General features: G+C 36.1%; 1 protein-coding gene across 1 annotated transcript in view; it reads left to right on the forward strand.

The window, feature by feature from the left end:
- The window catches only part of LOC150096700 (ELAV-like protein 2), a 100,668-nt gene that overhangs the window by 37,403 nt on the left and 49,496 nt on the right, over positions 1-13,769 (forward strand). Inside the window, exon 3 of the mRNA XM_090408001.1 lies at positions 11,228-11,331. Coding sequence (XP_090264127.1) covers positions 11,228-11,331 — 104 coding nt within the window. The remainder of the gene's footprint in view (positions 1-11,227; positions 11,332-13,769) is intronic.

The raw sequence follows: 13,769 nt of genomic DNA on the forward strand, positions 1-13,769 counted from the left end.
AGATACTATATAAAAGCAGATTTTTCATCCCCCCCCGCCGAAATATCTCATTGGTTTTATTGCAAACTGCTTTAAAATATATAACGAATAATTACTCTTGTAATTATGAATTTTGTGAATAAACATTTCGTATCATTCAGCAGAAGAAATAATAGCTGGCATTTTCTTCTTGGTATCAATGGTTCTTAAACAGTCTTCAGTGACAAAATGGGAAGCAAATGAAATCTATTTTTTATATAATTCTCTGTATGAATTATAACTACTGTGACCAAATGTGTTCTTGTTCTATACGAAGTATGTCTAAGCGTATAGAATCTGAAGACTAAATATTTGACATTTTAAACTTAATTTCATTATATAAATTAATAATACATCACTATTTTATAACTCGCAGTAGTTGTAATAGGACGTATATAAGGATACACATTACATTCGCATATTATTTTACCATATGTTTCTTACACCAATTTGTTGCTTAAATCAATTAGTTACAATAAACTTCAGTCTTAAATTTCACTTGAGTAAAATAATATGCGAATGTAATGTGTATCCTTATATACGTCCTATTACAACTACTGCGAGTTATAAAATAGTGACGTATTATTAATTTATATAATGAAATTAAGTTTAAAATGTCAAATATACGTCCTATTACAACTACTGCGAGTTATAAAATAGTGACGTATTATTAATTTATATAATGAAATTAAGTTTAAAATGTCAAATATTTAGTCTTCAGATTCTATACGCTTAGACATACTTCGTATAGAACAAGAACACATTTGGTCACAGTAGTATAACACCAATTTGTTGCTTAAATCAATTAGTTACAATAAACTTCAGTCTTAAATTTCACTTGAGTGGGTGAATGAAAAGTCCTTTTTAGGACTTCCAGGGTAACAAATGGTAATGCTGTAGCTAATGAAGTGTAACTGAGGCTCGGCTATTGCCGTTACCCAGCCATGACTAGAGCTTTTTAGCTCAACAACACTCCATCCACACAGATTTTCTTCATTCAGATGACGGGATAAAGAGTCAAAGACTCAGTCCATCGCCCAGTTCTTTTAAGAACTTTAAGAACTTCACTTGAGTACATGAGAAACGTTTTGGTTCCCAGTCTAGCCAGGCAAATGTCTAGTAAGATCAGTTTATATCGCAGGATGTTTTTGTGACTGATATTTAATGAATGTTATGCTTTTTCGGCGTGAAAATCGAGGTACAATAGCCTGTTTAGAGAATTGATTTTTACTCTTGTGATGGTGTTACATAACAGGACTTCGACGGTCAACAGACACCATACTGTTTACGACTTCTAAAATCCAGACGGAATCGGGCGCCGGAGGCACGTGACACCTCGCACACGAGAAAGGCGCGAACTATCCCAAATATCGAACGTGACTTTGGTTTTTCTTGCCCCGATGTGTTCTGTAGCGTTCGTCGGGAGAGCGGACACCTGCGGAGAACGTGAGTGGATGTGATAATCAGGCAACTGGAAGCAGCCATGGAAAACTAAAGGTACGTCAGCTGTTTCGATAGCCATCTTCGTAGTTTGTTGCGTTGCGTGCTCATCGCTTCTTCGCGCAACATGAAATCAAGAAACGTTTACACCTTTTGTATAGTCAAAAGAAATCGTCAGCTGTCTTGGTATATGCGCCATCTAGTGATTAAAGTTATTAATTTGTCATAATATTAGGAAATGCGTTTTATTTCTGCAGCCTCTTAACATAGCCTATTAATGGCGACTTTAAATAGTTTGTTACGGACACAAAAATATTTCAGACTGACAGCTATGGGTTTTTAAGGAGAAATGAGCTGCTCATTTTATATTCGATAAATATCTGCAAACTTTTTGAGTTTTCTATTGCGATAAAATGCTAGAGAACGTGCATTACCTTCGAAAATTCTCGTTCAAACGAGAAAGTGAAGATGAAAACCAGATACAGAATCGTCAAGTATGTTGTGGAGACAGGATAGTTTGTATTCAATGAATAATTTGACTAGTATCATTACAGAACTTAATCCTTTGATTCTACTAATTAGTTACCTTAGTCTCGACATGATGGAAATCTGCGAGCAGGGATTACAAACTATCTCGATGACCTGGGCACAAGATATTCTGACATAATCGGTACAAAGGAGTTTTCCTCATGTCATTTGAAGGTATTTGTTTGCGTTAATATTTACGACAGTTGGTAAACATTTTAGATGTTGGTTGGTTGTTGAGATTATATCCAAGTAATAGATTGGAAAGCAAGGATACGTATTATTATCTATATATTTTGCATGTTAAACCAGATTACAAAGCTGAAATTCTAGTCTAAATCGCCCACATACTTTCCACCAGTTAGAGGAAAACATTTTAAGGCTACAGAATCGAACACAGAACTTGTTAACCAAACACAACTTGGTTGATAAAGTTTAAGTAGACAACAAGCGAATAGTTTGATGTGCTAATCTTGATATCGAGGTTCGTTTTCCAGTCCCGATCTAGTGATTTCTGGTCCATTTATTATTAATTATGATATGGCTTTCAACCTATCTTGTTTTCCAGTCGCTTCCAAACATGTTTGACCTACGTTCCAATCTTAAGATTTTCAGAGTTCATTTTTTTTTAATGCGAAATCTGTACGTGATGTTAAACGCCGTAATGCCACGCTATCCCATTCAAAAGAGCTCGTTTAGTATACCCTAATGCTTGTACATGACCTTCTTTTATTATCTGAAGATACTAGACGACGTACGGATGAGAAGGCCAAAAAAGAAGGCTTCTTATCTTTCGACTATGATTAATGAGATGAAGAAAGGTTAGCTTCTCAAGCAATTCCATCTTCTCCCCGTATGTCAAACAAGTTTTTAGGCAACAATGCAAACCCGGGTATCTTCCTTATAATCGTCTACTTGACAGTTACAAGAACAGATTTCAATAAATCGATTGCGCCGTAACTTATTCTGCCAGGCAAAAAGGCAGGCAACGTCAATTACAATATATCTTGACTATAACATCGCCTGACGTTGTCTATTTTGAGTAACGAGTCTAAAGATTCCGAAGACATTCGTTGCATAAATAGCGAACGGTAAGAATCTGTTTCATATTTCGGGAGAGTGCGGGAATGCCCCGTCGCTATTGAATTACCTCGCACCGGCACAGCTACAAAGCTTCTCGACTTCAATCTACACACCGAACTGGCGGCTCTGCATTCATTCTAATTTCCTTACACCAGCAACTCTATCTCCAATTCCGTAGCGCGTCCCCCCCCCTCTCCCTCTCTTTCTTTCTCTCTTCATCCAGGTCGATCCTTTCATAGGATTAATGCAATTCTGGATCGCCTGTACGCTGAGACAGCAGCAATTAAGCCTACTTAATAGCATCGCAGGGTCGCCGAGTGCGTGCTAGCTCGTTAAAACCCCGAACCTTCTTCCCTTGGCGTAGTCGACTTGTGCGCGCTTGTGTGTCCTGACTACGGAGTCGGAGTTGGCCAATATTGATTTACCATCAGCCGCCTGTATCGAGCAAGTGTCGTCCTCTTGAAAATGACACCAGAGATGGGAGGGGGGGGGGAAGAAGGGGGTGTCCAGCTTTGCACACTGTCCATTGCTGGTGAACTTTAACACGAAAAATTTTAATACATTGTGTAAACATTAAGCAAATTTTTGCTGTTTTTTTTTTTCTTTCTTTCTTGGCGAGTGTTACAAAATGCCTGTACTTTAACAGAGAAAACCATGCAGTCAAAGCAAATAGTAAAGCTTTATTAATCTATTTTGGCACATTGTCAAGAGGTTGCAACGTATTTCCATGTTTTAAGATGACATGAGAAGTTATCGTTATGTCTAATGGTGACCGATACTAGGATATCTTTCGTTATTATGAAGTCGATACCACGGCTAGTCTAACCTCGTTTGTAATACAATGACTTAAGGGCCATTACATAATTTAGTTTGATATGCATCGAAATACTGGTCTACTCTTAAACAGAAATGCTCCCAAGTACTAATTTTTTAAACTTTTGTGAGACTGTAGAAACCTATGGAAAAATTCTATTAAATACTATCTGAAAGGAATTGCAACATATTTTCAAGGAAAAATTACAAACGTTCTAAAGCGATTTAATATAAAATCAGTATTCTATTCACTGAAGATTTTTTTTTCCTCCTAAAACGACATCTAATACAAAATATCAATGTTTGCATGCTGTACGGAAGCCCCTACTAGTTTTCGTGGAACCCTGGGTTGGCGGAACAGTTTAAGAAACATTGCTTTCGTAGATCTCTAACTAGACCGAACAGTCACTCAAGTTTTATTTGAAACACGGTAACCCTGTAAGTATTCGATTTTACGTAATGAAGTTGAGCGCGACTTGCTCGTAGACCGTAACACTGCCAATGAACAGAATTTTGACACCAATTTTATCAACTACCAAACAGTAAATACAATAAAGATTGAGGTATCGTTTGCATCATGGGTACCGTACAATACTGCAGTAAATTGTTTCATAAGTCTGATAATCGAGAAATACCCTGACTTAAATACAAAACAAGAACAGGAAGATGATGGATGGGTTTCGACCTAAACGTACCCTGACTTAAATCACTTATTTTAATGTTTGTTTTTACTAGTGATATTTATGTTTGCAAATCACTAGTAAAATTACTGCAGTCTTGCCCATAAATTTGATGTCTCAAGACTCGCTGATTAACACGATCTCTCCGCAATTTCAAGTAGTTGCAAGGCCAAATCTCAATCTTACTACTTTAAAGCCTATAAAGGGGCACTTTCTACGTCTGATTCTTTTCACGGAGGAAGACGTTTATTGTTCATAATCACTGCATTTAAATGCAGTTAATATTGCCACCGGAATGATATGCTGGTTAAATGGATTGCAACTCGGGAAGGTCTGTTTATGCTGAATTCGCAAATATTGCACATCTCTAATATTCATGGGCCAAGTTAATAAAATTCTTGATTTACCAAGAATTCATGTTGATGTATAATTTTATTTTAATATATCGAAGATTGACGGATAAGAGCGAAATTAATTCTTTCTAGTGAAGGAAAGCGTCCAGTGGCAAACAATTTAACTCGTATATCGGTTTTCACGGTTCCACTATCCCTTTGGACTCGCTATACTCCAGTGCAGCCTCTGTTATTCGAATCGACTAACCCAGCCAGGAATCTATTTTGTTAGCCATCCTATATTACCAGCTCTATCTGAATCTCACAATCCTGAATTGATAGCTGTTTGTATCAACACTAATAAAATATAACTAGACGTACAAAGTAGTATGTTCCTGGACGGTGAATTTTTTTAAATTTTTTTACAAGGGCTACAACTGAGTCATTAGGATTGCACCTGACTGTTAACTCGCAAGAAAATCCAACATTCTGCACACCTCATCCTTGAATGAGGTGTGCAGAATGTTGGAAAGATAAAAATATATCTTTATAAATATCGAAGTGTCAGATAATCCAGAAGGAACTTGATCTTTTAAGCATCTTTACGTTTTCGAAGATATTCACAACGGGTCTTTTTGCTCCTTTCTACCCCACTAAATAAACTAGTGGATGATTTCGAAGGTATTCTTAAGACATTAGAACCTGTACAATACTTAAAACTAAACGTATTTGTATTTTATGCTCTCCCCAACACCACTACCTAAAACAAGGGGGTGTGGTTTCTTTGACTGGTTTTTGGGGTCTCCCCTTTTGGTTTGCAGGAAAATTTATTTCCCTGATGATGTTCGAGATAAAGACTAAGAATTTCATCTGCCATTCCACAGGAATGAACTTGCAGACTGTCCGTTCTCACCATTTCTTGGGTGAATGCACTTTGCAGAGATGATTCTGCTGGAGTGACAGCTAAGATATCTTGTTTCTTCTATCAGCTCCTCGGTACTGATCCCTGCACTCGGTGGTGAATGTTTCTGGCATCCATATTATTAGCAGGAGAAAAAGCTACGTCTTGAAGACCCTTCTGATGCTACTGGACCAAGAATCCTTTAGTTGCTGACGCGTGTTCATAGAAACAAGGCCTCTTAGAAGTTTTGTTGTTGTAGGCGTATGTTATGACAGTTTTCGTAAATGTCTTTTGGTTTCTGTTTGGTCCCAAGTATCAGATTAGGTAATCACACAAATACCGAAACAAATAGGAAAATATATCTTTAATGCTTATTATTATATAATGGTTTGATTGAATACTTTAAGGTTGCTTTCACACCTTAATTCAAGACGTTTTTTAAAACAAAAACGTAATTTTTGCTATCAAGATGCTTAATTTTAATAAATTTTTTAACTAATATTATAATAAAGAAACGTATTAGTAATCTAGTTTATATTATGGCGAACAGGATAGATATATGACGAGCGAGTTTTTTTTAACTTGCTATTTTATTCCAATAAAAAGAGGTGATCACCTCAGGAGAGATCTAGAATGGGAGGGGTGGGGGTAGTTCGCTCTAAAACGTGTCATACGTGTGATGTCTTAGTCTCTCACGCCTTAATTAGTTGGGTTTGTCAGCCTGGTCATCCGCGGGTAGCATAACCCGATCTCTAATAAGCCTAAATGGTACTCGCACTTCGCCGTTTTCTCTCCACTACTAGACAAAGATTCCCACATTTTTCTACTTGCGATATTATATAATTGATTCACTATGGAATTTCTGGCATTTTAATAGTGAAAAAACGATTAATCTAGTTTTTGAAAGAGTCTTTAATGCTGGTAAGTGGCAAGGCATTAAAGGAAGAGGATTACTGTGAGACACAAAGAAAGTAAGACTTACAGCAATCAGAGATGGTCCTAAATTTAAAGCAAAACTCTTTGCTTATCGTTTGTGAGTCTGTTGGAAAGGTCAGTCTTTTCAGAAGCCCGAAAGTATCCGGAATTTTTGACCTTCGGGAACAATCATACTCTCCCATCATACGAGGGTATGATTTTCTTAAAGATTACTTAAGAAGTGGACGAATTAGTATGCCCAAAAACATTTTCGCAGTTGACACACACACGCAACTACTTTCGCCTGCAATTCTTTCCTTCTAGAAATCAATGGAATCACTCGTCTTGTATATGTTCAATAGGAGCATTTGCTTAATATTTTTAAATCTAATTATTAGTTGATTATTTTAAAATATTTAAAAAAAACTTTCAAGGATCTTAATGTTTGTAAACGTTTTGCTTCTAATACGATCTATCTTCAGATGCGACTTTAGAAATGATTTTTCCCCGTACTTTAATTATTGAATAAGACCAAGAGATATCCAAGTTTTCATCTTATCTGAATGGATATTTGAAAGAAGCGAAATTCTTAGTCCGTTGAATGAACCGTGCAGTCGACGATATTAATCCTTCTCATTTACGGATGGAAGACGCTTGTAGATATCCTTTCTGTGTCTATCATAGCACTGCTTTTATAGCGAATGTTTGAGACTCGCCTCTCGCGAACATATTTCTTCGTATGAATTGAAGTTCTGAAAGCAACTTTATCACCGACGAACCCTATAAGAAAACGTCTTTCCATTCTCTATCTAGAAATCGCGGAGTCTCATCTTGGTGCAATTTTCTTCTCTGCAAGCGTCCTCTAATTACGTGGGAGCCCTTTTGAAAAAAGGCGGTCTTGTGTTGATCCATGGCCCGTCATCGTAAAGTCATTTCTTCCTTGGGAATTTTAACTTTAAGATCTGAGAAACAGAACCCATACTAATATCGGGGTATACATCACGCACACCATTAATATTTAACTTGGCCAAAAAAAGAGAAATCACGAAACCCTGGGCGTGTAAGGAGGGAAGAAAGAAGTGAAATAGTATGTTCTTGTTCGTAGCAGTTTTTCGATTTTTTTTTTTCATTTTTTTCCCTCCCCCGAGCATTTTTATTAGGGAAGACGTCAAGATGCCCCAAGTGTAATTTTCCAAGTTTTTGAACTAGTTAAACTTTGGAAAGTCAGATGTATGCGACATTCTGTCGATCAACATGGAATCTTTCGGAGGAGGAGAGAAAAACGAAAAGTTTTTTTCGTTTTTATCAAAACGAGTTTGACCTTGTTGCATTGGTTGAGAATCGCTTCTGCATCGACTCTTTCCAAATGAAATGGAGAAGCGTCAAATGAGCTGAACAGAATACCAGACAATACGCCTTCTGTCTGAGGAACAGGCATTTGGATGGTTAAAAACGCCAGAGGGAGGAGAAAAAAGCAAGGGCAGTCACTTGAACTGAATTTCTTATCCTCTATAAATAATTTAGAAGACCGAGGAAAATTTTCATGTTTTCCATTAGGAGGGAGGATTCTGAAACTGGATGATTACCAATTTATTTCATAAAAATTATTCATTATCAAGTTCCCATTTTGTAACACTTTGCTAATAATTTCAGATATAAACCACGAAAACTAGCCGTTAGTTTCTTTACTTGCCTTGCTCTTATTCTAGGGCTGATAGTATCCACTACTATGTTAGATTAGGATAATTCTTAACTTGGAATACTATTACTTTAGAATAAGTATCAGTTTAGCAAATAAAACAATCTTAATATTCTTATAAACACATTTGAGCAGAAAGACCTGCCCATAATTTTTTATTGATGGCCTCTAAACTTCATGTGAAGGCTAAAATTATCAATTTATCGCTGAATTTGTACCCATTGAGGATGAAGGTGGTTCTAAGGAAACAGTTCTTTCAGACGTCAGTGGAAGTTTCTAGTTTTCATATATTTATTATAATTAATTTAGTTTATCCAATTATGAGCAAACAAAGTTTGTGCCTGAAAATATTTTCAGGACAGACGCAAGGTGATGCCTCTGTTGGCAACTCGTAGCAAAGGTGGACCAAGATCTCATCACTCGTCTCAGTATCTCCCGCCATGCAAAGCACATCTCCTTACGGAAATGTATAATGCTATGCATTAAGGGAAGGGCCACTACCCAAACCGATTTCGACCATTGAGGTCTCGTCAGTGGGAGGCAGACCCAGAAGTGGTGATACTAAGTCGTCATCCTACTGACGAGATCTCAAAGGTCGAAACCGGTCTGGGTAGTGGCCTTTCCCTTAATGCATAGCGGGAGATACTGAGACAATGAGTGATGAGAGCTTGGTCCACCTTTGCTACGAGTTGCCACCTTGCCTCGGTCCTGAAAATATTTTCAGACCCAAACTTTGTTTGCTCACACTGGAATAAAGGATTAAACTAAATTTATTATAGTTTAACCAAGTGCAAAATAAACTTCCATCATATATTTATTAGTTGTAAGAGGTCAGGAGGAGACAAAATTCATTCTTACTCTTCAAAGGATAAATACCCTATTTCTTATCCAAGAGTTAAGCGGATTCCTTAGGGTGTGATGCTCTATCTATGCCCAGGATAGATAGAGAATAAGACTAGTTTTCCACAAGTCAATTTTTATTAAATATTGTGTAAAGAAAGCTGTCAAGTCAATCGATATTATCCGAACCTATAGAAAAAATGACTACAGCTTTCCAGGTCAGGAGAATCCTGTTCAATGCTGGTGATCGCGATTATATTTAAATATTTAAATAAAGAGAGCTTATTATTAGAATCTCACGTAACCAAAAGTTCTGATCCGGCCATTGTCCTTATATAATATAATATATAAGGATAAGGACAATAGCTCTGATCATGGCAGGAGAGTAACAGCAATAGCCAAGCCTTAGTTAGAACTTCATTGGCTACAGCATTGCCCTCCAAGAGTATTAATCACCGCATCTCACGGTCGATTAATACTCCTCGTATCCATCCATCCTCCGGTCATTGATATTCAAACGTTTATTTTATTCTTTTATTTTAAATTTTATTAGGTGTATAAGTATTTTACTTTATTAAAATGCAATTTTCAAAATTAATTCTAAGCTTCCTTGAAATCTTAGATTTAATATTTTTTGTAATGATATAATATAAAAATATTTAGATTATTTGGGTTTTACAGTGATGATATTGACAATATTAACATAATGCATGTATTATAACGAATTATGTACATAGATGACTAATTTAATATAGTTATGTTTAGTGGAAATAATTGACTTCTACGAACTTAGACTAATTATCTGCTTAGAATATATTTATAAATGTAAGGATAAACTGAGACTGCGCGTTAAAAGGTAAGTTTTGTCACATTTTAAAAACTGCATTTTACACTGCCTTGGATTTAAATTCCATACTTTGTTTGGCAGGTTGTCGATTTTGCATTCAGCATTTTACCTTTTGTTTAGACATTATTTGATTAACATGTCGAACAACATGCCACTTATTCCGTACCGTATTTGGAGTAGTAAATGCTAGATTCAAAAATAGGATCTCGAATAATCACAGAATCACATTTTTGTTTTGTAATATTTCGTTGCATTCCATAAGTATTTTGTAATAGTTAGAAAAATCCTTGTCTAATCAAATTCATTTCATTAAACGTATTAATTTGCATTTATCAAGTGACGTAACATAAATTTAACAAACTTTTGAGTCAAATTCTCAAAGGTGTTGAAGTTGTAGGAATGGATTAAAACTAATTATGGCTGATGTGACCATTGTGGTTTCATTATGGGATGCTTATAAATGACTATCTTCCCCAATGGGAAGACAGTCATGTTAAAGTGGGAATATTAAACTTTACGAAAGTAATTCGTTAGATTTTTTGTTAAGACCTTGGAACTAAAACCTGCTCACAAGTAAACCAGAATACTAATCGCTCCCCCTTGTTTTTTTTACGTAAAGGTCATCCATGTTAGTCGCATATCCGAAGTGCTGTGTTTTTCTTTCCAGTTGCCTAGGTGACCATATGTAGTTTCCTGACACACCCTGGCGAGGTGTCTATGCCCTGGTGAACGTGCGCCAAATTAAGTGGAGCGTTTCCTATTATTATATTTCTTTCTGGGCAAGGAAATGGGTCTGGAATCAAACTAATATAGGATAGGGGGGAAATAACTGGGATTTGTCATTTCCCGATATCCTCTAAGATAACCCTTGCTATCCTGAAACAATTCACGGAATTTATTGTCGCATAAAAACTTATGTGAAAAGAAATTTTACTTTATTTAAAAGTAAAGCTGAACCACAAAATTATGAGTAAAGATAGTTTCTTGTGTCTACTGAAGCCGATGATATAGAAAAACAATCTTTACCAGTGAAAGTTCTTGTGACCTTGGTTGTACATATATTTTTACCACCACACATTCAATGTCTTTTCCGATAAAATCATTACAACTAACGTTCTTTCTTTTTTTTTCCAGGTCAGAGTCTAGGCTACGGGTTCGTCAATTACGTCCGACCAGAAGACGCCGAGAAAGCTATCAATACTCTGAATGGGCTCAGATTGCAGAATAAGACCATCAAAGTAAGTGTTTTTCTTTTATCTATTGACGTGCTGTGCATACATACTGTCTGTAATCCTTAGCAGGTGATATCCGTTATATATTACAGTCACCCACTGCATTTCCTCCATAATCTGACGTGATAATCTTTAATTTTTCTGTTTCATACAAATGCAAAAAAAACTGTGCATGATCTGGAAAATATTTTTCTCGTATTTTTCACATCTACAATGATGTAAAATAGTCGAATTGTTATAGGTAACGTTATCTTAAATTTAAGTTATCCTAAATTACATTATTGAAATAAAAATAACTTATAGATTGCAATTACCATTTTTAGATTTTTAATGTAATTTGCAATGTTTTTTAAAACGTATGATAAGACACCATTTTGAAATTTTTATATACCTATTATAAATTTGAATGTTGGGGCATTAGGTTTTGCAAAGATTGAATCAATCGACCGTGAGATGCGATGATTGATTCATTCAATCCAATACCCTTGGAGGGTAACGGATGGCAATGCTGTAGCCAATGAAGTTCTAACTGAGGCTCCGCTATATTGCTGTTACCTTCCTGCCACGATCAGAGCTTTAATAATAGCTCAATAACACCTTATCCCTACAGTGTCCTCTACGGATAACGGGGAAGATGAAAAGCATTCTTGCTCGCCCCTTTAAGCCAGTCCTTATAAGGACTAGGTTTTGCAATTAGATTAGATAGATTAGATATCTTAGCTGTTGGTTGCTGCCACATCTAATACTTTCGTACTAGATCTAGTACGTTTTATAAATATAAATTTTTAGTGTTTTAGTACGTTCACCAACAGATCTAGTGCTTTTTCCCTTACGAATAGTAATAATAACAACATGAGAGTTAGACATATGAGTTGAATATTTTTCTCTTCTCCCACCTCTCCATATGTCACATTCAATGATACAAGAATATTTCTCCTTTTTTCCTATCCCTCTCACTGTTTGCTAGTCTTCTCTCCCGCCCCACGATCCTGTACTCACGCAATACGACTGGCATTAGCCAATGAAAATATACTCTTTGCTGTTCAAACACGTCTCGAGCCTTATAAGAAGTTCAGTGTTTTTATTAACAAAAACTTGTTTAATTCTTCATCGGAAATATTATTATTTAGATTTTACTATTAAACATGACAAGTGACAAGGAAACTTTCTAAAGAAACCACTTCCCACACAGGTAATTCAAATAAAAGAGAGAGTGATGCTAGTTATGATCCAGATTCAGGTTTACAAGGTTCATCTAAAAAGATGAAAAAATCATAAGCAAAAATTCAAAGAAGAATGGTTGGAGGATCCCTTCCTTAAATCCTGGATTTATTCAGGTAAAAGTAAAGGAGGCACTGCTTATTGTAAATTTTGTGATATAAGCATTAATGGTAGCAAATGTTTATTGATTTGTTATGCAAACACTCCAAAACACTAGCAGAATGTAGAATCTAAAAGAAGCTCACCAGGTATAATGTCGTTGTTTAAATCCAGTTCCAAATACTAGTCGGAAAAATAAAGAGGCAGAATTTAGATTATGTGCATATGATGCAGACTGGTCCCTTCCTTACAGGGGTGAAAGGAACCCGGGCGGCACAATTTAGGGGCGATATAATCGAACATGTTCATAAAAAATAGGGAATAAATAATACGCTGAAGTGTTTGTGCATATTTGTCCCCTTCGAATGTGAAAGATTCAGTGAAGGGCTGGGTAGTTGAATAAATGGTGCGAGCTTCAACACAACTTACTTTAATCACAGCTCTCAGCACAGTGAACAAACATTCTAGGAATTTCTTGAGTTTTCTTCTTGATGGACTTGTATTTCACTCAGGATTTCTCCATGAGTGCAGGCCACAAAGATGCCTCCAACGATCTCGATCCTCTCTCTCTCTCTTCCATCTTATCCCCATAGATTTCACTAGTGGATCTTCTCATCTAGTAGGTGGTTTTCCTGGTTTTCTCTTTATTCTTGTTGCCAGTTGAATATTCTATGTTCCTCTATTATTCCTGGGTCTATGTGAGTGTCTATCTTATACTGCAGTTACCATATCTTTTATGCCTGATCGCTTTCTTAGTTCTCGTGTTTCTAACATGTTCATTTTGCTGATGTTACAAATCCTACGTTCCATTGCACGCTGAGTTATTCTGAGAGTCTCTTCTTTTCTTGTCATGTTCCATGTTACATTACATGAGTATGTTTGTTTATTATATAAAAATAAGTTTTTTTTTACTATTTATGTTTTTTCTTTATTTTAATATACATTCCTCTTAATGTGCAGTATAATAAAATGATTCTTAACGTGTTATTGTACTTCGTGACCCTTTAACTTTTAATGGAAAGGGAGCACAAAAATTTTGCACTCGGGAATCGCAAACCAACGGAACCGCCCTGGATGACGAACACAATCTGCTTTTTTGGCTTATGGATACTCTTCCAACTCTA

This window comes from Typopeltis vanoorti, chromosome 18 (assembly GCF_054136105.1).
Source record: "Typopeltis vanoorti isolate ZY-2024b chromosome 18, IOZ_Tvanoo_1.0, whole genome shotgun sequence".
NCBI classification, from domain to species: domain Eukaryota; kingdom Metazoa; phylum Arthropoda; class Arachnida; order Uropygi; family Thelyphonidae; genus Typopeltis; species Typopeltis vanoorti.